The 22,842-nt window shown below is 42.7% G+C and overlaps 2 protein-coding genes across 4 annotated transcripts in view; one reads left to right on the forward strand and one right to left on the reverse strand.

Annotated features, from left to right (window-relative positions):
• Window positions 1–22,842, reverse strand: part of C2H18orf54 (chromosome 2 C18orf54 homolog) — a 43,542-nt gene that overhangs the window by 17,438 nt on the left and 3,262 nt on the right. For 2 of the 3 annotated variants that reach the window (XM_058170744.1, XM_058170743.1), the window contains exons 2-5: window positions 18,837–18,895; window positions 5,559–5,875; window positions 1,772–2,440; window positions 763–910 (exon numbers count right to left, since the gene is read on the reverse strand). In XM_058170744.1, coding sequence (XP_058026727.1) covers window positions 763–910; window positions 1,772–2,440; window positions 5,559–5,826 — 1,085 coding nt within the window. In that variant the 5' untranslated portion in view covers window positions 5,827–5,875; window positions 18,837–18,895. Of the gene's footprint in view, window positions 1–762; window positions 911–1,771; window positions 2,441–5,558; window positions 5,876–8,508; window positions 8,601–18,836; window positions 18,896–22,842 lie in introns of those variants that run through there. The other variant, XM_058170745.1, reaches the window with a different exon arrangement.
• On the forward strand, window positions 9,073–22,761 carry STARD6 (StAR related lipid transfer domain containing 6). Its single transcript, XM_058168105.1, has 7 exons — window positions 9,073–9,186; window positions 12,980–13,073; window positions 13,637–13,686; window positions 15,475–15,601; window positions 18,807–18,924; window positions 21,524–21,617; window positions 22,608–22,761. Exons 2-7 carry the CDS (start codon window positions 12,984–12,986, stop codon window positions 22,759–22,761), a joined length of 633 nt encoding a protein of 210 aa, XP_058024088.1. The 5' UTR covers window positions 9,073–9,186; window positions 12,980–12,983.

Raw genomic sequence — 22,842 nt, forward strand, 5'->3', positions numbered from 1 at the left:
CTCTTCATTACATATGGAGACTAGAGCATACATTCTTAAAGTACACAAATCACATTTTTTTTAAAAAAAAAGACACAGAAACCTTCCTCAAACACAGCCCTGCCCACACGTTTGACACAGTTCCTGGCCATTACTCAAATCACCCTTGACCTTCCAAAAGCATTGCACGCTCCTATAACAGAGAATCCTGTGGAGAATGTAGTAAGCACAAAAGGAATAACCGGTTATATTGAGCACATAAGCAGGCTTGGCTCTTGACATACAGAAAAAGGCTAAAAATCTTCAAGGAAAATTATTTGTCCCTCGGTGGGTAGTGAGCCAGTGTGAAGTGAGTGGGTAACAGGGACTGGTGGGTTATACTAGCAGCAAAGAGTTCTGTGGATGCCACTTGCCATTTGGTAGCTTCTCAAGCTACTAAGAAGTGAATCTGGAACTCTGTGTTCCTTTCTTAATGCAATGATCTGGAGTCAGTTGATGAAGCTAAATGGGTGAGGAGCCAGAAGAGATAGAGAGCATACAGTTAAGCTAAAGATGCTCTTGTGAAAGAGATGACTTTCAAAGGGGAGTGGACAAACTCATGAAGAATCTGGCTTTACCATTATGACAACAGGGTCTAGCAGGGGTCTTCTTATGTTTCTTTTACAAACACCATCATTTTATGACATTCAGGTAGATTGAAGAAGCTGGTATTCCTCAGGCTATTGCTGAAGTGCCTTACTGTGTATCCATAAAAAAAACTTAGTGGGGTTCTCGTATACTCACAAACCAATTGGAACATTATCCCACAATCTTTCTGCTTCTAGTACATCCACTGTACAAGGACTCCCGTCCTTTTTCAGGAGACTAGTTGATTCCTCAGCGGAAGGTTCCAGCGCCCTCCTTGCTTTCTGAATTAGTTTCTCTGTGTCATCTAAAATAATTATGTCACAATGAAAGAGTCACATATCATGCATAGGATACATATTGCGTATTCTTTCAAATAAATACAAGAACCTAAAGCAGGGATAGGAGCCCTCGGGAACAGTGGTTAGAATGTGGTATCGCAAGCAAACTCTGCCCACAGCCTGGAGTTTGATCAAGGTTGACTCAGCCTTCCATCCTTCTGAGGTCAGTCAAATAAGGACCCAGATTGTTGGAGACAATATCCTGAGAGAGTGCTGCAAAGCACTGTGGGGCAGTGCGAGTTGAAGACTTACCTATTTATTCGCGCAGGACTGGCATAGAAATTTTTAGTAGCTTTTAATATTTTGATGTAAATTATATGGGGTTTTTATGGTTTTAACTGGTTTTAATAGAATAGAAATAGAATAGAAATAGAATAGAATTTTATTGGCCAAGTGTGATTGGACACACAAGGAATTTGTCTTGGTGCATATGCTCTCAGTGTACATAAAAGAAAGAAATTTGGCCTGTTATTTAATAAGTTTTTTAATAATTGTTTTATTGTGTATATAGTTATTGTTTTTATTCTGGCTGTGAACCGCCCTGAGTCCTCCGGGAGAAGGGCGGTATAAAAATCTAATAAATCTAAATCTAAATCTAAATTGCTATTCACAGCCTCGGCAATTTTAAAGATCAGTGGATTTCAACTTCCAGAAATCCCTAACCAGGCCCAGCCCATGAATTCTGGGAATTGAAATAAACAACTGCACTTTATTCATTAAATCACTGTTAAATGGTTCTTCACTTTATCTGAACTGAATCACTAACTGTGCCACATTCCCAAAAGTTGACAAAGTCTGACATCAAAATAAATGCTATTACGGGTTACCTATAAGAGGATCCTTGTGCTCTCTTAAACCCTGCAGTAGAAAACAGGCACTTGGAGAATCTTTTGGGCAATTTGATTGAATATCACACTCGTGCTTTAGGCTCAACACATCATTATGTCTTTTGATATTTTGAAACTCCATCAACTCCCGACTATCTTGTGAGGTTCGTGTAGAATTTTCGTTACTTGAATCCAGTAAAAGTTTATGATTCTTCAGCCAGATGGGATATTTGGATTCAGGAATACTGCTTATGTCTGAAATGCTCAACTCAGTTTTATGGCTTGTCAGCCATCTTGGATAATTCTTATGAAGCACGGTCTCTTGGCTGGCAAGCTGGTCATTCCCAGGCAGCACAGAATGATGTTTTTGAAACTTATATCGTGTGCCTCTCTTTCTGCTACCTTCATGGTATGAGGAGGGAAGCAAGGAATTTTTCAAAGAATTTTCTTTTTCTTTATCGCGGCAGGACGAAGTCCAGTGATGAGAACAAGAAGCAGATGCCGTCCAGGACCTCCTGTTCACATTGCTTCTCTGAGCTAACGGCCGAGAAATCCTGAAAGAGTGGGAACCATCTGCAGGAAATGCTAAAAGATCATCTGTAGTCAGACTGACTATATCTGGCTCATAAGCAATTCTACTTCCCAGACGTGTATGCTGCCTGACATTTTCTAAAACAAGAAGAGACATAATTTGATTTAATCTACAGGTTCTAGGAAAGGAAATATCTCAAAAGTTACTTGTAATCATTCTTGTCAGCCAGCCAACAGAACGTTCTATACCAGGGGTGTCCAAAGTTTTTTTGGTGAGGGCCAAATACAGAAAAATAAGCAAAGGCCCGGGCCACACCATTGAACGGGGGGGGGGGGGGGGGTGTCGGGTCTAATTTTTTTCGTACCAGTTCTGTGGGCGTGGCTTATTTTGGGGTGTGGCTTGGTGGTCATTTGACTGGTGGGCGTGGCTAACTGCTCATGTGACTCGGTGGGCATGGCTAACTGCTCATGTGACTGAGTGGATGTGGCTATGGGCTGTCACTGCCGACACGTGTGTCCGCCCCCTCCCTTCATTATTCCCTGCCCATGGGGTGGAGGCGCGAGGAGCCTTGCCAGGCGGCCCGAGGAAGGCGAGGGTAGAACTGCTGGGGTCAGGCACGGCCAGCAGCCTCTTTCCCGCTCGCCGCCTCCTCACCTGTTTCTCAATGGCTGTCACTGCCGCCACGCGTGTCCGACATGGGGAGGCGCAAGGCGCCTCGCCAGGCGGCCCGAGGAAGGCGAGGGTAGAACTGCTGAGGTCAGGCACGGCCAGCAGCCTCTTTCCCGCTCGCCGCTTCCTCCGCCCCCTCCCTTCATTATTCCCCGCCCATGGGGTGGAGGCACGAGGAGCCTTGCCAGGCGGCCCGAGGAAGGCGAGGGTAGAACTGCTGGGGTCAGGCACGGCCAGCAGCCTCTTTCCCGCTCGCCTCCTCCTCACCTGTTTCTCGATGGCTGTCACTGCCGCCACGCGTGTCCGACATGGGGAGGCGCGAGGAGCCTCGCCAGGCGGCCCGAGGAAGGCGAGGGTAGAACTGCTGGGGTCAGGCACGGCCAGCAGCCTCTTTCCCGCTCGCCGCTTCCTCTGCCCCCTCCCTTCATTATTCCCCGCCCATGGGGTGGAGGCACGAGGAGCCTTGCCAGGCGGCCCGAGGAAGGCGAGGGTAGAACTGCTGGGGTCAGGCACGGCCAGCAGCCTCTTTCCCGCTCGCCTCCTCTGCCCCCTCCCTTCATTATTCCCCGCCCATGGGGTGGAGGCACGAGGAGCCTTGCCAGGCGGCCCGAGGAAGGCGAGGGTAGAACTGCTGGGGTCAGGCACGGCCAGCAGCCTCTTTCCCGCTCGCCTCCTCCTCACCTGTTTCTCGATGGCTGTCACTGCCGCCACGCGTGTCCGACATGGGGAGGCGCGAGGAGCCTTGCCAGGCGGCCCGAGGAAGGCGAGGGTAGAACTGCTGGGGTCAGGCACGGCCAGCAGCCTCTTTCCCGCTCGCTGCTTCCTCTGCCCCTCCCTTCATTATTCCCCGCCCATGGGGAGGAGCCGCGAGCCTCGCAGCGAACCATCGGGCAAGCACCGGGAGGCGGCCGAAAAGGGCCATATTCAATTATATTTTCAGAATTTGCTGCGGGCCAATAAAAACTGACCCGCGGGCCGCAGTTGGCCCGCGGGCCGTAGTTTAGACACCCCTGTTCTATACCATCTTTTCCTTCTAATGTTGAGGCTCATTTCTAGAGATTAAAAGACACATTTTCATCAAGAAATGAGGTCTTTTTTTTCAGACCATGGGTGCTATCAAATGATGGTCTGGGCTCCACATTCTTTAAAGTCTAAAATTTTAGATCAATATATTGAAAAATCTTCAAAAATTTCAGACTTTAAAGAATGTGGAGCCCAGAAATTTTTGAAGATTTTCATTATATTGATCTAAAATTTCATATAACAATGCTGAAATCTTGGGAGATTTGCTGATATTGTAATGTTTGGGACAGCTGTTAAAACTGGTTTCGGGACCTACAGGGATCATTTTAGGATATAACGGTGATTCATCAGCCACTGACCGTTGCTAACTAAAGTCCTTTCTTGATAGACATATGATTTTTTGTCAAATACCTGTCCTACCTGAATACAAATACACTATTTTGACTGTTTCATCACATAAGTAACAAACATAAATATGCAAAGACAAATTAGTGTCCAGTATTTCAAGTCATACTGAGGGCTGCATGACTTTGAGGTAATGACTCATTCTTAGCCCAACCACCCTCACAGGGTTGTTTCTTGAGGGAAAAAGAAGCTAAAGCATAATGTACATCACTTTCATTTCTACAAAATACAGGCAATATATGAATGTAATAATAATAATGGCTAACAATTATTGTATCAGCTACATGGGCTAGCTTTTACTTACTTCCATAAAACGTATCACCAACTCATATTAAAAAACATAAATGCACTACGAGATAGGGAATCCAAATAACATTAGATACTTCTAGAAAATCAAGGCAAAGAAGAAGAAGAGGAGGAGGAGGAGGAGGAGGAGAAAGAAGTTGAAATCATCAACTACATGGGCTTAATTTTCACTTATATTCTCCATGAAATGTATCACTAACCCAGGGCTGAAATGCTCCCGGTTCGGACCGGACCGCCCGATCCAGTAGCGATGGCAGCGGGTGGTTCGGAGAACTGGTAGCAAAAATCCCTGTCCCCCTCCCCCCAGCTGAGCCACACGATTATCAGAGGCTTTTTTAAATTTATTTTTAAAAGCATTTTTTTACCCTTTAAAAGCTTTTTTCCCTCTGGTGATCCCGCAGCTGAGTTGTCTGATCATCACAGGCTTTTAAAAGCATTTTTTCACAACCTCTTCGGCCAAAGAGATTGTAGAAAAATGCTTTTAAAAGTTAAAAAAAAAAAAGAGTTGGACACGCCCACCCAGTCACATTACCCCCAAGCTACGCCCACAGAACCGGTAGTAACAAATTTTACATTTCACCCCTGCACCAGCCCATGTTAAAAAAACCCACAAATATACATAACGCAGGGAATACAAATAACACCAAACTTGTATAAGGAAAAGCAGGAAATTGTGTGAGTTGGTTACAGAAAGATGGGTACCATAAAAATTTAATAAATAAATACATTTAAGAAATAAATGAATAAATAAGAAATATATATTAGCTTTACATTTGGATGTTATTTTCCGAGTGACCTCTAATATAGATTCCTCCCCACACACATTACTGAAAAGGAAACATGCACACATACCACTCTTGGCCTCAAAATCATCCTCGGAGAACTTGAAGTTTTCAGGAGCCCTTGGAAGAATTTCAATTTTTCCAGTTCTGACGCCTGGCGATGAAAGACTGAGATTGAAATCTTTAATATAGGCCTCTAAAGCTTGAGAGGCAGAATTATACAATTTGTCCTTGTATTGTACTGAACTGTGACTCAAGGAGTCATGGCTACTTGCAAGAAGAGATGACACAGTTGTTTCTGGAGAACAGATATTACTTTTTTTAACCAAGCAGGACATTACTTTTCATTCAGGGGCCTTTTGCAACTTCTCCTGAAGCTTTCAAGAGCTGTCAATAAGTAAAAAAAAATAAAAATACAGCTTTTGAGTCATTCTGAGACATAATAATACATTTTCAAATTTGCCTTAATTTTCACATTTAACATCCCTCCCCAAAGAGAAGGTATTTTGTTTAAATTATTTCATTTATAAGTTATATTGACTGTAGTAGTTTTATAGTGCTATAGGTATACTATACAGTTAATGATCGAAAACCAAAATAATATTTTTGCTAAATTGGACAGCAAAAAGTGTTTTCTGGTTTCTAAGTTTGCTAGTTTAGCATTTTGTGTTTATCCAAGCATTATGGCTTGCAAAATGTAATAATGTGGCTTACTGAATTGTGTGAAACCAGTCAATTGTGATTTACATTGTAAAGGAGCTATAATTAGCACCTCAACCCAGTAATCTCTTCTTATTATAGTTCATCACAGGCAGCCAGATATTTAGACTAGCTTTGACATTTTTATCCACCTGAGTCCGGGAAGGACTTGAGACAAGCAGATGTTGTTGTTTGATGGTGTTAAAAGTATTATGGGAGGATGCAAGATGTTCCAAATAAAGCTGCCTTTTGTGATTCCAAAATATTTGGGGCACCAGTTGAAAATCATCTGTACTCACAAAATCCCCATCTGTCACTTGCAAAAGGTAGCTTTACCTGGAAAAACTTAAAGGCATCTATTATTATTGGTACCATCTTTTTTTTAGCCATAAATTATGCAATAACTTAAATTATTATTTCAATTAACTACATTAATAATAATTTACATTTTTTATTATTTCAAATAATTTCAATCAATAATTAAAAAGATTATGGTTGGTTTCATAGTCAGACAAATGTTTAGACTGGATTTAATATTTTTATCCACCGATCAAGTCCTTCCCAGGGGCCTTGGATAGGCAGATGCTCTTGTTTAATTGTGTTAAAGATACCATCTTTAATGTCAATGGTGTTCGAGTGGTGCTCCAGTTGTTTTGGGATTGCATCCAAGGCACTTATAAAAATAAAAATATTATGGTCCTCTGTGTAGCCAGCCAGATGTTCAGACTGAAGTTGGCATTTTTGTCCACCTATCAAGTCCAGATGTTGAAGTTTGTTGGTGTTAGAAGTGTAGATACAGGATGTAAGCTGTTGCAAGCAAAGCTGCTTTTTTTAATTGAAAGTGAATCTCAAAAGAATCTAATATTATGCATGTTTGTACATCCATCCAATTCAACTGCTAAATCAAATCCTGAATAAGAACCCTTGAGATAACAGACTTACCAACTGTTCATAGTTAATATTATGTTTCTGCCATGCCCCTAAGACAAACTTCATGCCTAAACCATCAATTTACTTCCATTTACCAGAAAATAACCTAAAATCATAAAGCCTACGTGGGGTTGCCTGGGCTACTAGATCCAGAAGCCACATGAAGTTACATCTCAGAACATATATAGGCAGCCCTCAACTTATGACCAATATTGAGCCATAGATTGTATGTTGCTAAGTGAGAAATTTGTCAAATGAGTTTTTCCCGTTTTACGACTTTTCTTGCCACCATTGTTAAGCGAATCACCGCAGTTGTTAAATTAGTAACTCGGTTGTTAAGCAAACCTGGTTTTTCACTTTGACTTTGCTTGTCAGAAGTTTGCAAAAAAAAAGAAAAAAAGTGGGGTGGGTAGGTCACCCCGGGACACTGTGACGGTCATAAATGTGAGTCAGTTGCCAAGCATCCAAATGTAAATCACATAACCCTAGGGATGCTGCAATGGTCATAATTAAACAAATAATCCCCTCAACACTGTCAAACTAAACATTTACTAAATCTGCACTACTATTAATCTTCTCATCGTTCCCATCACCCGTCTCCTTTCACTTATGGCTGTACGACTGTAACTTTGTTGCTTGTATCCTTATGATTTATATTGATATTGACTGTTTCCTGATTGCTTATTTGTACCCTATGACTATCATTAAGTGTTGTACCTTATGATTCTTGATAAATGTATCTCTTCTTTTATGTACACTGAGAGCATATGCACCAAGACAAATTTCTTGTGTGTCCAATCACACTTGGCCAATAAAAAAAATTCTATTCTATTCTATTCTAATTCTATTCTATTCTAATTCTTATTTAATTCCTATTCTATTCTAATTCTCTTCTATTCTAATTCTTATTATACTCCTATTCTATTCTATTCTAATTCTCTTCTAATTCTTATTCTATTCCTATTCTAATCTAATTCTATTCTAATGCTATTCTCTTCTAATTCTTATTATATTCCTATTCTATTCTATTCTATTTCTTATTATATTCCTATTCTATTCTAATTCTATTCCTATTCTATTCTAATTCCTATTCTATTCTGTGAAAAATAGAATAGAATTTTCAGTGCCGCTCTAATCCGAATGGTCACCAAGCGAACTGTTGTAAACCGAGGACTACCTGTGCAGAATTTATCAGTCGAACAGAACAGAATGAACGAGCTGGAAGGGACCTTGGAGGTCTTCTAGTCCAGCCCCCTGCTCAAGCAGGAGAACAATCTCACGGGCTTTTATTGTTTTTAGAACTGAGGGGGAATTTCGGCACTTTCAGAGGTCAGTCTAATTCATTCCGGGCCGCGTAAAAGAAATCCAACCGCTCTCCTTCTCGATCTCACCTGCATCCCCGGCGAGATCTCCTCGCTCTCCCGCCCGCCCGTTTGAAAACGTCTCAGCCCCTCCATGCCAATGGCGTCGGCTTGCACTCCAAGGCGCATGCTCCGTAACTGCCGCGCGTCCATTGGCTCACGCGAAGCGCAGCGCAAAGCCCGGAACCACAACTCCCAGCAGGCCTCGGGGCCCAAGGCATCACAATGCCGGCCAGCCACACCGCCCTCTACTGCTGGGATTTCGCAGTTACAGCTGGCAGCCCGGGAGGCGGAGGCGGCGAGAGATGCCCGGAGGTGAGGACGGGTACCATGGGCATGGTGGTTATTATGTCCGGGGATGGGACTTTTAATGCCTTCGGTTCGGTCCCTTTTGTCCAAGCCAAGAGGGGATCTCGAGAAGACGGGAAGATCACAGCTGCCCCCGGCACATCTGGAAGGCAACAGCGTCAGGAAACCCGCGCAAGGCAATTTGCACTTCTTTCAAAGAAATAAAATTGCCAGCAATTTGTTGGATGGCAGTTTGTCCTGGGGAGGGGGGGGAACATTTGATGGCAGTCCCAAAGGTGCTTTTTTCAAGAGGCAACTGGACTTCTTGGTTTTTCTTTGGAGACGTTTCGCTTCTCATCCGAGAAGCTTCTTCAGCTCTGACAGGACCAGCTGTCTTGAAGGAAGATAGGATAGGATAGGGTAGGTAGGGTAGGGTAGGGTAGGGTAGGGTGGGATGGGATGGGATGGGATGGGATGGGATGGGATGGGATAGGATAGAATTTTATTGGCCAAGTGTGATTGGCCAACGCTCTCTACATGGGGCTCCCCTTGAAGAGCACCCAGAGGCTCCGTCGCCTTCGACAAGACCTAAGTTTAACTCATAGAATCATCTATTGTAATGTCCTTCCTGTTAAAGACTACTTCAGCTTTAATTGCAATAATACAAGAGCAACCAATAGATTTAAACTTAATGTTAACCGCTTTAATCTAGATTGCAGAAAATATGACTTCTGTAACAGAATCATCAGTGCTTGGAACACTTTACCTGACTCTGTGGTCTCTTCCCATAATCCTAAAAACTTTATCCTAAAACTTTCTACTATTGACCTCACCCCATTCCTAAGAGGACCATAAGGGGCGTGCATAAGCGCACAAACGTGCCTACCGTTCCTGTCCTATTGTTTTTCTTTTCTTCTTCCTATATATATATATGCTTATACCTCCTAATATTTACTCATATATATGTTTATATACTATAAAACCTTTCTGTATGATACTTACATATATTGTTCTGACAAAATAAATAAATAAAATAAAATAAAATAACTGGTCCAGAATGTGGCTGCACGGGTAATAGAGGGAGCCGCTCGTGGCTCCCATATAACACCTCTCCTGCACAAGCTGCACTGGTTGCCGGTGGTCTTCTGGGTGCAATTCAAGGTGCTGGTTACTACCTTTAAAGCGCTCCATGGCATAGGACCGGGCTATTTACGGGACCGCATGCTGCCATCGATAGCCTTCCACCGACCTGTGCGCTCACACAGGGAGGGTCTCCTCAGGGTGCCGTCAGCCAAACAATGTCGGCTGGCGACCCCCAGGGGGAGAGCCTTCTCTGTGGGAGCACCTACCCTCTGGAATGAGCTTCCTCTGGGGTTACGATTACTTCCCGACCTCCGGACCTTCCGCCGTGAACTCAAGACCTTTTTGTTTCACCGCGCAGGACTGGCCTAATACACTACATACCCTAATATACCCTAAATTGGGGTTTTTATTATCTTTCAATTATAGTTTTTAAATGGGGTTAGCCAATTTGAATAGGTTTTTTAAAATGTTTTTTTAATTCTATTTATAAAATTGTTGAGTCCTTCGGGAGAAGGGCGGTATGAAAATCAAATTAAATAAATAAATAAATAAATAAATTGGACACACAAGGAATTTGTCTTGGTGCATATGCTCTCAGTGTATATAAAAGAAAAGATACCTTCATCAAGGTACAACACTTACAACACTTAATGATATTCATAGGGTACAAATTTAACACTTAATAATACAACACTTAATGATAGTCATAGGGTACAAATAAGCAATTAGGAAACAATATCAGTATAAATCATAAGGATACAAGCAACAAAGTTACAGGAATATAAATCCTTCCATTCCCCCACCATCCAGTCAAAAAGTTGTCTTCGTCGTTACAGAAATGGCTAGTTCCTACTATTATGAAAAAGTAAAAAGTTGAGCATAGATCATAATGTCTTATTCAAACTGTACCAAAGGCGCTTTTCCCTCCCTAATTTCCCAAATATTTGCTTTTGTATTGTCTTTCTATGTTATATTATAAACTAATAAATACATATATTTAAAAGGAAAAGAAAAAGAAGCGAAACACCTTTCAAAGAAAAACCAGAAAGTCCCATTGCCTCTTAAAAAACACCTCTGGGCCAACCATGACCTGGATGACTGAGAATCTCCACAGACATCTGATGGCAGTTTGTCCTGGAAAATCTCAGATATTCTTAGAGTTTGAGGTCTTCTTAGAGATCTCCCATCCATTCTGACCCTACTCAAGTATTTTTATGCGCTGCTTTAATAAACAATCGAAGGGTTTTTTTAAAGAAAATCCTGGGAAAGTGGACCAGAGCAGAGGTCTCCAACTTTGGTCCCTTTAAGACTTGTGGACTTCAACTCCCAGAGTTCCTGCTGGCTGAGGAACTCTGGGAGTTGAAGTCCACAAGTCTTAAAGGGACCAAGATTGGAGACCCCTGGACCAGAGGATCAAATGAACTTTCTGAGAGAAATCAGTAGCAAACCACTTCATGCTGCAGTCAAGAAAACAATATAATGCAAGACTCAGGTGGGAGCTAATCTTTTTCTTTTGAACAAGTTTTTATTGATTTTTTAGTTTCCCCCCTACACATATACATGATTTATGAACAGAGTATTGGCCATATCATACCTTATACAATTCAATATATTCAAATATATTTTACTTAGTTACAATTTTTGCCAATATGTTCTTTTTTCATAATTTTTATTAATCTTCTTTCGCCCTCAAGTTCTAATATCTCCGTTTTTATTACTGTTCATTCTCTTTCATTCTTTTTTTTTTAACTATTTCAATTTTTATATTCAAATATGTTCGGGGTTGCCCTTCTTTCATTTCATCTTTTCCTTTTCACAGCAATCCTTTCTTCTCCTTCACACTCTTTTCCCTCCCTCCTTTCATCCTACCTACTTTCTTCTCTTCTCTCCTACTCTTTCTCTACTTCCCCTTCCTTTCTCCACCATCTCCCTACTTTCACTCTAGCTAACCTTTTCTCCTATTCTTATTTCCCCTACCTTTCCTCCTATCCTCTTCCCTTTCTTCTTTCTCTCTCAGGTGGGAGCTAATCTTTTAAAGGGATTGTTACAGCTTGATTCACAAAGATATTCACGGATTACAAAGCCAACAGGGGATTTGAAGTCGCCTGTATTACAAGCATTCCCTGAAAGTAGGACACAATCGTGTGGAAATGGTGATAGAATATTAGGAAGTGGGTTTTGGATGAGTTCACAATAGCCTTCCAACTGGCATACTTCAGCTATGTTGAGACTACAACTCCCAGAATTCCCAGCCTGGCCATCTTGATTCGAGAACTCTGGGAACTATAGCCCCAGTTCCTTCTAGAGGGCATCAAGTTGAAGAAGCCTGCCCTGGTTCAGTGTGTGGGTCAGTGGTGGGTTTCAAATGTTTTTTACTACCGGTTCTGTGGGTGTGGCTTGGTGGGCATGGCAAGGGAAGGATACTGTAAAATCTCCATTCCCACCCCACTCCAGGGGAAGGATACTGCAAAATCTCCATTCCCATCCCACTCCAGGGGAAGGATACTGCAAAATCTCCATTCCCTCCCCACTCCAGGGGAAGGATACTGCAAAATCTCCATTTCCACCCCACTTCAGGGGAAGGATACTGCAAAATCTCCATTTCCACCCCACTCCAGGGGAAGGATACTGCAAAATCTCCATTCCCATCCCACTCCAGGGGAAGGATACTGCAAAATCTCCATTCCCTCCCCACTTCAGGGGAAGGATACTGCAAAATCTCCATTCCCTCCCCACTCCAGGGGAAGGATACTGCAAAATCTCCATTTCTCTTCCCACTCCAGGGGAAGGATACTGCAAAATCCCCATTTCCTCACGATCAGCTGGGACTCGGGAGGCAAAGAATAGATGGGGGTGGGGCCAGTCAGAGGTGGGATTTACCGGTTCTGCGAACTACTCAAAATTTCTGCTACCGGTTCTCCAGAACTGGTCAGAACCTGCTGAAAGCCACCTCTGGTGTGTGTGTGGGTGCTATTGCAGGTGTGTGTGTGCGCTATTGCACACGTGCTTAAAAACTTTGAATAGAAGTTCCTTTGAGGGAACACTGGAGAGAAAAATCTCTCCATTTTTCTGTGCTGCTGTTGGGATATCCCATGCCACTGATACATGCATTGCTTTCATAACTTTCCAGTTAGATGGATTATAAGGAAAAAGCTGAAGAGGTCTCCGCAAAAGTTCTTTTCTATCTCCATGATACAGAAGGATGGAAAGTGGTAAAATCAACGGTAAGAAAATGATCTATGTTTGTCTTATTTGAACTAGTTGTCCCTTGCAAATAAAATGAAAAAGAGGATGCTAGAGCATAGAGACGCCCTCCTAGGCAGGATGTCCCAAAGGTGCTTTTTCAAAAGGCAACGGGGCTTTGTTTTTCCTTGAAGACGTTTCGCTTCTCCTCCAAGAAGTTTCTTCGGTTTCTTCAGTTCTCCAGAACTAAAGAAGCTTCTCGGATGAGAAACAAAATGTCTTCAAGGAAAAACAAAGTCCAGTTGCTTTTCGAAAAAGCACCTTTGGGACAACCACGACCTGGATGACTGAGAATTTCCACAGACACTCCTAGGTAGAAGATGGTTACTTATTAAAAAAAAATACAGAAAGCTTTTCCGGAGTTTTTGAAATGCCACTGATTCCTTTCATTCAGCCTATGTCTTTATTTAGGAATAAGTTTCCTTGCAGAGTACGTAGTTTTGCTAGTAGGAATGAAACAATACTTTATGCAGTTAAAATTATACGGATATTGCAGAGATATAGAATGGTTATTAATTCCTGTTCGCTTTCTTCTCTATTTGAGAAACAAATGGATGTCCTGGCCAAACCTTCAACAGAATTTCCAGGACTCCTGTAAGTATCACTTTTGCTTTCGATGCCTTTGGTTACCCACCAGAGCTGTGAAGAGCAGCATCAACAAGCAGGATACTTTGAAAGAGGCTTCTCTATTCTGAGAACAACTAAAGAAGGTTGCCTTCACAAACAGACATCGTGTAATAGGATACTTTGGGATGCAGTGGCTAAGATGCTGAGCTTGTCGATCGAAAGGTCGGCAGTTCAGTGGCTCGAATCCCTAGTGCCGTGTAATGGGGTGAGCTCTAGAGCAGGTGTCTTCAACCTTGGCAACTTTAAGACTTGTGGACGTCAACTCCCAGGAACTCTGGGAGTTGAAGTCCACAAGCTGGCTGAGGAACTCTGGGAGTTGAAGTTCACAAGTCTTAAAGTTGCCAAGGTTGGAGACCCCTGCTCTAGAGGTGGGTTTCAGCATGTTCTGACCAGTTCTGGAGAACCAGTCGCGGAAATTTTGAGTAGTTCGGAGAACCAGTAAATCCAACCTCTGACTGGTCCCGCCCTCATCTTTTCTCTGCCTCCCAAGTCCCAGCTGATTGGGAGGAAATGGGGATTCTACAGTATCCTTCCCCTGGAGTGGGGTGGGAATGGAGATTTTACAGTATCCTTCCCCTGCCACGCCCACTAAGCCATGCCCACCAAGCCATACCCACAAAACTGGTAGTAAAATTTTTTGAAACCCACCACTGGTGAGCTCCCGTTACTTGTCCCAGCTTCTGCCAACCTAGCAGTTCGAAATCAGGTAAAAAATGCAAGTAGGAAAATAGGGACCACCTTTGGTGGGAAGGAAAGAGCGTTCCGTGCACCTTTGGCATTTAGCCATGCCGGCCACATGACCACGGAGACATCTTCGGACAGCGCAGGCTCTTCAGCTTTGAAATGGAGATGAGCACCGCCCCCTAGAGTTGGGAACAACTAGCACATATGTGCAAGGAGAACCTTTACTTTTTAATAGGATACTATTTATATGAATCAAAGGGAGGGGCCATGGTTTGACATCTTCATCAGCTGAGGAGTCAACTATCTCTCAGGTAGTCCTTGATTTACAACCACAATTGAACCCCAAATTTCTGTTGCTAAGCAAGACAGTTCTTAATAGTCTATGGAGTTTCTCAATCATCCAGGTCATGGTTGTCCCAAAGATGCTTTTTCAGGTACCTCCTGAAAAAGCACTCTTGGGACAACCATAATCTGGATGACTGAGAATCTCCATAGATTTTTAGCTGTGCACTTTGGGATGAACACCCTTAGAATGGTGCAGGCGAGATTGAACAGATTTCCAGAAAAACTGCAGACATTTGCTCTTCAGTTTGAGATGCAGGCAGCACAGACTCATCCCCAATAACCTTGCACCTGTCTCCAATAGTGAAGGGACACAGGGCAGTAGATATCCTCCAGCCAAGAAGGCTCCACACCCAGGTGACCCTGAATGCGTGCAAGTACACGCGCGCATGCATTTTGCTCACGTGCGTGCGCTTGCACGTATGCAAATGGCTTAAAAACACAGCTAAATAGGACGGCATAGCCCCAGAGCAGGTGGGCGGGGCGGGTCCACCCCCACCCTCAGGTCACAACTACCGGTTTTCCCGAACCGGTCTAAACCGCAGTCCATCACTGCTCTCAACTCTTTAGCAACTCTCACTCTTTAACAAAAGGGGCATACAAAATCCCCCCCAAAAAACACTTTCTTCCCCACAACAATTTATCCCTAGAGAATTTAGAAAGGCTTTTCCGCAGAGATATATTGGCAATCATCCTCTGTTCAATTAACCCTGAAATGTTTGTTTCCAGATACCGGGCAGAAGCATTGCTGGAAGTACCCCCTCACGAATTATTTCCTTTTGTTTACCAGCCTGAGTATCGCAGCAAGTGGGACAAATCGTTGCAGTCGTATAAAATTGTAGAAAGAATTGACCAGGTGATTCAGCGAGATAAGGAAGAGCAGCTGCAATTTAGCATTTAGCAAATTGCTTTTTTTTTCATAGGGTAGCTGTTTCTAGGGGAACTGAAACACAAGACAACAATTAGCTGACTTTGGAGTGTTATTTGAGGATATGAATTAGAGATGGGGAACTATTGCTTCTATGACTTGTAGACATCAACTCCCAGAATTCCTGAACCAGCATGGTTCAGGAATTCTGGGAGTTGAACTCACAAGTCCTAAAATGGCTGACGTTCCTCATCTGATATAGATAGTGAACCTTCTGGTACTCAATGGTTGCCCTCTATTAGCCTTTCAAGGTAGTCTGGGGAAGAGTGTACAACTATGAGTACTAGCTCTATCTTTATTGTAACTGTACAGTAACAAAATTTTATAAATCTGAAATTTTTTGCTCCCTTTTTTTCTTTTATTGTTTGGAAATTTAAGGAAAAGTCCACTCTGGACTAAAATATCTTTTACATGATGATTATTTAGTCTATAGCTCCTCCTCCTGTTTCCCAAGTTCACTGCCACATACTACTACAGCAGGGGTGAGGAACAATGGCCCCTTTATGACTTACGGACTTCACTCCCAGAATTCCTGAACCCGCCCCGCTGGTTCAGGAATTCTGGGGAGTTGAAGTCCACAGTTGAAGTCTGTGCAAGAAAAATATGCAATTTTAGGATAAAATGGAAAACCAAAGCTGCATTTAAACATTAGGCAAAACTATGATGTATTATGGCTAGGCGTGAAGCAGGTCCTTTGTCTATTTTCTTTCACCTTGTGATTGAAGTGCATAATTGGCTGGCTGTTTCATTAAAACCATCTCTACACTACCACGATACATGAAAAACACGTGTTCAAAGAAAAAAGCAAGGAAGTCCAGTTGCCTCTTGAAAAATCACCTTTGGGACAACTATGACCCGAATGGCTGGGAATCTCCATAGACATTTAGCTATGCACTTTGGGATGAACACTGTTGAATGTTGGAGTATGAACAGATTTCCAGCATAATTATATAATTACTATAGGAACCATTTGCGCTTCAGTTTGAGATGGGACCACACAAACTCATCCCCAACACTGCACTTGTGTTCATCAGTGAAGGGACACAGGACAGAAAACATCCTGCAGAAAGCAAAGCTCCACAATACAATCCTTTCAGCAGTTCCAAGAAGCCTCTACATCCATTTGCACTATTCAGGTGACCCTGAGGACACGGAGAAATCTCCATGTGGCCTCAATGACTCTCTTAAAAGGATACAAATGACCAGCTGTCTGCAAAGGAATATAAATCCTCCCATTCCCCGCCATCCAGTCAGAGCTGAAGAAGCTTCTTGGATGAGAAGTGAAACATCTTCAAAAAAAAAAAAAAAAGTCCAGTTGCCTCTTGAAAAACCACCTTTGGGATAACCACGACCAGGAAGATTGAGAATCTCCATAGATATGAAAAGAGACAATTTGCTTATGTTCGCACAATATGCAGAGTCTGTTTAAATCTAATATCTGTGTAGGCATACCACTATGATCCTGAAAAGCCCGCTCCTTCTTCATTTTGGGATTATAATGCAGTGTTCTCCAACCCTGACAACTTTAAGATGTGTGGACTTCAACTTCCAGAATTTCCCAGCCAGCATTCTGGGAGTTGAAATTTTAAATTTGCCAATGTTGAAAAACATTGGCATAATACCTGACAGGAAACAGAATAATAGAGTTGGAAAGGACCTAGGAGGTCTTCTAGTCCAACCCAGGGGTGAAATCCAGCAGGTTCTGACAGGTTCTGGAGAACCGGTAGCAGAAATTTTGAGCAGTTCGGAGAACCAGCAAATACCATCTCTGGCTGGCCCCAGAGTGGGGAGGGAATGGGGATTTTGCAGTACCCTTTCCCTGAAGTGGGGTGGGAATGGAGATTCCTTCCCTTGCCACGCCCACCAAGCCACGTCCACCAAGCCACACTATGCCCACCAAGGCACACCCACAGAACCGGTAGTAAAAAATTTTGGATTTCACCACTGGTCCTACCACCTATTCAAGCAGGAGATTATACCAGGGCTGTCAAACTCCTGGCCCATGGGCCGGATGTGTCATGTGCTGGCCATGCCCACGCCTGGTTTAGCGAAGGGGGGAAAAGTCGGGATACATCACGTGATGCCGCCATGACCATGTGAGTTTGACACCTCTGCTCCATACCATTCCAGACAAATGGTCTCTTCTTAAAAGTTTCCAGTAATGAAGCACCCACAACCAAAAACTTTCTACTATTGACCTCACCCCATTCTAAGAGGACCATAAGGGGCGTGCATAAGCGCACAAACGTGCCTACCGTTCCTGTCCTATTGTTTTTGTTTTTGTTTTTTCTTTTCTTTTCTTCTTCCTATATATATATTGATGCTTATACCTCCTAATATTTACTCATATATATGTTTATATACTATATAATCCTTTTTATATGATGTTGTGACAAAAATAAATAAATAAATAAAAATAAAAACTTCTGAAGGCAAATTGTTCCACTGGTTAATTGTTTTCATGGTTAGGAGAACAATTTGTTACTTTATGTTTTAGTGTTCAGTGAAAATATCCATGTAAATATGGATTAATTCAATAACCAAGTTAGGCATGTGTGAACATAACCAATGAGCTTGATCTTTAGAATTGTTTCTAAAAATACAAGAAAGGTTCTTGCAACCAATCATGGAAACCTTTACTAAAAGAACCAACTTTATATAAAAACCCGATTGAACCTGATAGTTTTGGTGCCCAGTTATTCTACTTTAGGGTCATCTAATGTTTGGAATCATTAAGTAACATTTTTCTTCTGCATAAAAAATTTGTTGAATGGGTGATTAGTGGCAAGCAGGATGTAGCAATTTAAAGTTCTCTATAAACTATTAGCAGGTCATATTCTTTATAGATACATGAAGGATATTTGTTCTGTGTCAATTATATGTAGTGCCTTAATTTATTCAGTGAAGAATTGCAGTGAAGAGTGTTTAAGACAGTCACTGATAGTTCATACATAAAAACATGACTTTACAAATCTAGTTTTTAAGTAAGGTCCACTGATGGGCAATAAAAAATATTTCAGGCTAAAAAAATTGCATAATTTGATTTATACTTTTTTTCCTAAGCTGACAGCCTACCTGTTTTAATTCACTAGGCAGCATTTTCATTGGTGGACTTTTTTAAATTAAATCATAGGACACCTTTATTTATCGCAGTATTACTCACAGTTACGGCTTTGGGATGGTTTCGCCAAGAGATTTTGTCTATCTGCTGCACGTAAAAACCTATGATGAAAATTTAATGACCACAAACTGTAAGTAATTGTTTACTGGGAGAAAATAAAAATTATGGTGTTTAAGGGAGAAATGTGTGTGTGCAGGCACAAATATTCAGGAAAGACAGATGAATGCAATTAGTTAAACAACTGTAGGAAAAGAACAGGCAGAACTTGGGGGCAGAGTTAAGTGAGCCATCAGCCTAGAATTGTTACATTCCCACAAATGGTTTAAGTCAATCCCCTCTTGAATTCTGTTGACCCTTATCTACCCCTAATGTAGCATTGAACAGTAGTTCACTAGATTCTTATGTATAAGCTTGAGCTATAAATCTTTTTGAGTGCAACTTAAAACAGTTTAGTCCTGATCATTTGCACCTGACAAACTACTAAGTCCTCTGTCCTTGTCCCAATACAACAATGTCCCTTCAAACTCATATCACTATACCTTGCCAGTGGAATGCAGTTGATAGAGTTGATAGGGGCCGGGATAGCTCAGGCTGTAGAGAAGCCTGTTATTAGAACACAGAGCCTGCAATTACTGCAGGTTCGAGCCCGGCCCAAGGTTGACTCAGCCTTCCACCCTTTATAAGGTAGGTAAAATGAGGACCCAGATTGTTGGGGGGGCAATAAGTTGACTTTGTAAAAAAATATACAAATAGAATGAGACTATTGCCTTATACATTGTAAGCCGCCCTGGGTCTTCGGAGAAGGGCGGGGTATAAATGTAAACAAACAAACAAACAAAATATGAGTGGCAAGTCCCCCAATTTTGCTGCTTTTTATTATTTTGATGAGATTGATGGTGCTTTAAGTGATAAACTGGGTACCCTAAATCTTATGGAACAGCTCCATTTCCCCAGTCTTTCAAGAGTCTAAAGCAGCGTATTTCAACCTTAGCAACTTTAAGATATACGGAGTTCAATTCCCAGAATTCTGGAAGTTGAAATCCACACATCTTGAAGTTGTGTTAAAGTTGAGAAACACTATTCTGAATGGTGAAATTGTTTAAGAAGTCAATTATTTCCCCTTTTAATCTGTTCCATTTATTCAGAAAGTAGTTTCTGAGGACCCATGGGGTATAAGATTCCATCTATCACAGACCAGGGTTGTCTAAGCTTGGCAACTTTAAGACCTGTAGACTTCTACTTCCAGAATTCCCCTGCCAGCCAGGTCTCAAAGTTGCCAAGGTTGGACACCCCTGATTTAGATCATGTCATCACCCTATCTTTTATGTCAGAGTTCATCAGAAGGACTGTCAGGGGGGATCTACAATAACTCATTGCAGCCAACTTGCCATGGCCAACTCGCTACGGCCAACTCGCTACAGCCATCTCGCCCGTGGGGCAAGAGTTACACTAATATTGAAGAAAAGTCTAATAGAATCATTAAAGAAAGGATGCCAAAGGAAGGAGAAAATGTGAATGACAAAAATTAAAATAGTTTCCCATTATTTTGAATAATTAAATTGAGTTGAATCGGAGTGAAATGTAAAATTTGTTATTACCAGTTCTGTGGGCGTGGCTTGGTGGGGTGGTGGGTAATGTGACTGGATAGGCATGGCCAACTTTTTTTTTTTTTACTTTTAAAAAACATTTTTTCTACAATCTCTTCAGCCAAAGTGGTTGTAAAAAAATGCTTTTAAAAGCCTGTGATCATCAGGCATCTCTGCTGGGATCTCCAGAGGAAAAAAAGCTTTTAAAAGGCTCTTCTGGTGATCCCAGCTGAGTTGCCTGATCGCCAGAACCTTTTAAAAGCATTTTTTAAGACCTCTTCGGCCTAAGAGGTTGTAGAAAAAATGTTTTTAAAGGGTTCTAACAATTCCAGCTGAGCCGCGCGATCATCAGAGGCTTTTTTTTTACTTTTAAATGCATTCTTTCGGCAGAAGAAAAAATGCTTTTAAATGTAAAAAACCCCAAAACTTTGATGGTGTCATACTGCCAAAAAAAAGGTACCCAAACTATGTTCTGTCCCCCCTCGCCTCCGTCCGAGTGATGGCTTAATTAGCCGGCACTATCAGCTCTGGCAGCAAAAGAGCGAGCGTCTGCCAAGTGTCTCTGTTATCTCCCTCGACACCGATGAGTCACCCAGGAACAAACAGTACTTCAGCTCTCAGTTAAACAGTAAATTTTCCTGCTACAAAGAGGCACAGCAGCTCTTGATGCCTTTATATCCTGTGGGGTGTGGCTCCATAACTCAGCACTTCCTAGGCCTGCCCCACCCCTGCTTCTGTTGTTCCTGCCTCTCCTGCCTACGAAACCTAGGGTCCAGCCAGGCCTGATTGCCATCAGCTGGGTCTGGAGGTGTGTGGGGGGGAAAGAGTCAGGGGACGGAGACTTTGTTATCTCCTCCACCTGGCCTGTTTCTGGCTCCTGGAGCTGAGCCAGGGAAGCCGGTGCTCCCGAGATAAGTCCTGATGGCCCTTCCCCGTCACTTTCCAAGTTACTTTCTGGCAGGAGGCCAGCCTCGGGGGGCGCAGACACAACAGTTTGGATACATAAACACCTTTTCCTTCCAGTTCAATGATCAGCATAGTCTGTGGTTTAATAAAAATGGACTTCATATTTGGACGGCTCTCAGATTCAGAGAGCATGGCTCTTTAAAAAGATTTCAACGTTTGCTTTGTTCTTTCTTATAGCCATCAGTGTGGTTCATCCCGATTTTCTTCCAACTCCAGCTTATATTCGGGGCACCACTTTCTCTTCTGGCTACGCCTGTCGCCCACTACCAGAGTAAGGATTTTGAGCTGCTGTATTGCAAAACAAATTTATTCCTGGGAAAACATTTAACCTGAAAGCTGGAAGCACTCTAAATCAGGGGTCTCCAACCTTGGTCCCTTTAAGACTTGTAGACTTCAACTCCCAGAGTTCCTCAGCCAGCAGGAACTCTGGGAGTTGAAGTCCACAAGTCTTAAAGGGACCAAGGTTGGAGACCCCTGCTCTAAATGATCCTGACTCTACTCATTTTCCAGAAGTGTCAGATGACGGCTTGATGTTATTACCTGAATGTGTGAATGTAACATTTTCTACACATCTTTAAAAAGTTTGTTGGAGAAAGCCTTGCAAACCCAAAGTTTGAATGCTGGAAGCCAAGATTAAACTATGATCAGATGGGTTAGGTCAAGGGTGTCAAACTGGATTTCTTCGAGGGTCGGATCAGCATTGTAGTTCTTCATGGGCCGGTGGGGCCCCCCGGCAGTGGTGGGTGGGTGGGATGGATGCCTCCTGCAGCACCCTACCAGTCAAAATGGGGCATGGGGGATCTGCGTGCGGCTCCCCTGAGTCGTTTCCACCCTCCATGTCCTCCTGCAGCACACTGCTGGCTGTTTTCAGCCTGTTTTTTAACATGTTTTCACCAACAGAGTGCTGCAGGCAGCCATGGAGGGTGAAAATGAGGCATGGGGGAGGGCACACACAGCCCACTTTAGCCACCAGAAGCACCATGGGCCGATCCTTTGATATTTCTAGGCCAGCACCCCAGGCTGGATTTAAGCACCATCCCAATACCTTGAGTTTGACAGCCCTGGGTTAGGTGGAGAAATTTGGAGAGAGGGAACCAGCAGACTCTATCGATCGCCTTTTGGGGAAGAGAAGGAGGAAAGGGTCAAAGGGATTCCTGCACTTCCCAGAGGTTAAAACCCATCGATCCACACTCGATTCAGAGAAGGTGGGGAGGAAGGTTCCTCAGAACTCTTGATATAAAACCCAATTCTTCTCTTTCAGGAACCCAGAACACACCAAATTTATGATGATCGTCCAGGTGGATCTGGGAGGGTTTCTAACGCCTTCAGTGATCAATTCCGTTATGCCCATGACCCTGGTAAACTTTGTGACCGATTGCAAGACTGGATTAAAGATGTTAAAACAAACAACATAAAAACCCTGCCAGAGGGTGTGAGGAAGTTTGTCTTCAATACACAGCAGGCCCACATTTGGTCTAATGTCAAGAAGAGATAGG

The sequence above is a fragment of the Ahaetulla prasina genome, chromosome 2, assembly GCF_028640845.1.
Source record: "Ahaetulla prasina isolate Xishuangbanna chromosome 2, ASM2864084v1, whole genome shotgun sequence".
In the NCBI taxonomy this organism is placed as follows: domain Eukaryota; kingdom Metazoa; phylum Chordata; class Lepidosauria; order Squamata; family Colubridae; genus Ahaetulla; species Ahaetulla prasina.

Excerpts from the sequence above, each read along its gene's own strand:
- STARD6 (XM_058168105.1), top strand. The coding sequence starts at position 12,984 with ATGGATTATAAGGAAAAAGCTGAAGAGGTCTCCGCAAAAGTTCTTTTC. Across the intron at positions 13,074-13,636 it reads GGAAAGTGGTAAAATCAACG|AAACAAATGGATGTCCTGGC; the intron begins GTAAGAAAATGA and ends TCTCTATTTGAG. Across the intron at positions 15,602-18,806 it reads TTGTAGAAAGAATTGACCAG|GACACCTTTATTTATCGCAG; the intron begins GTGATTCAGCGA and ends ATTAAATCATAG.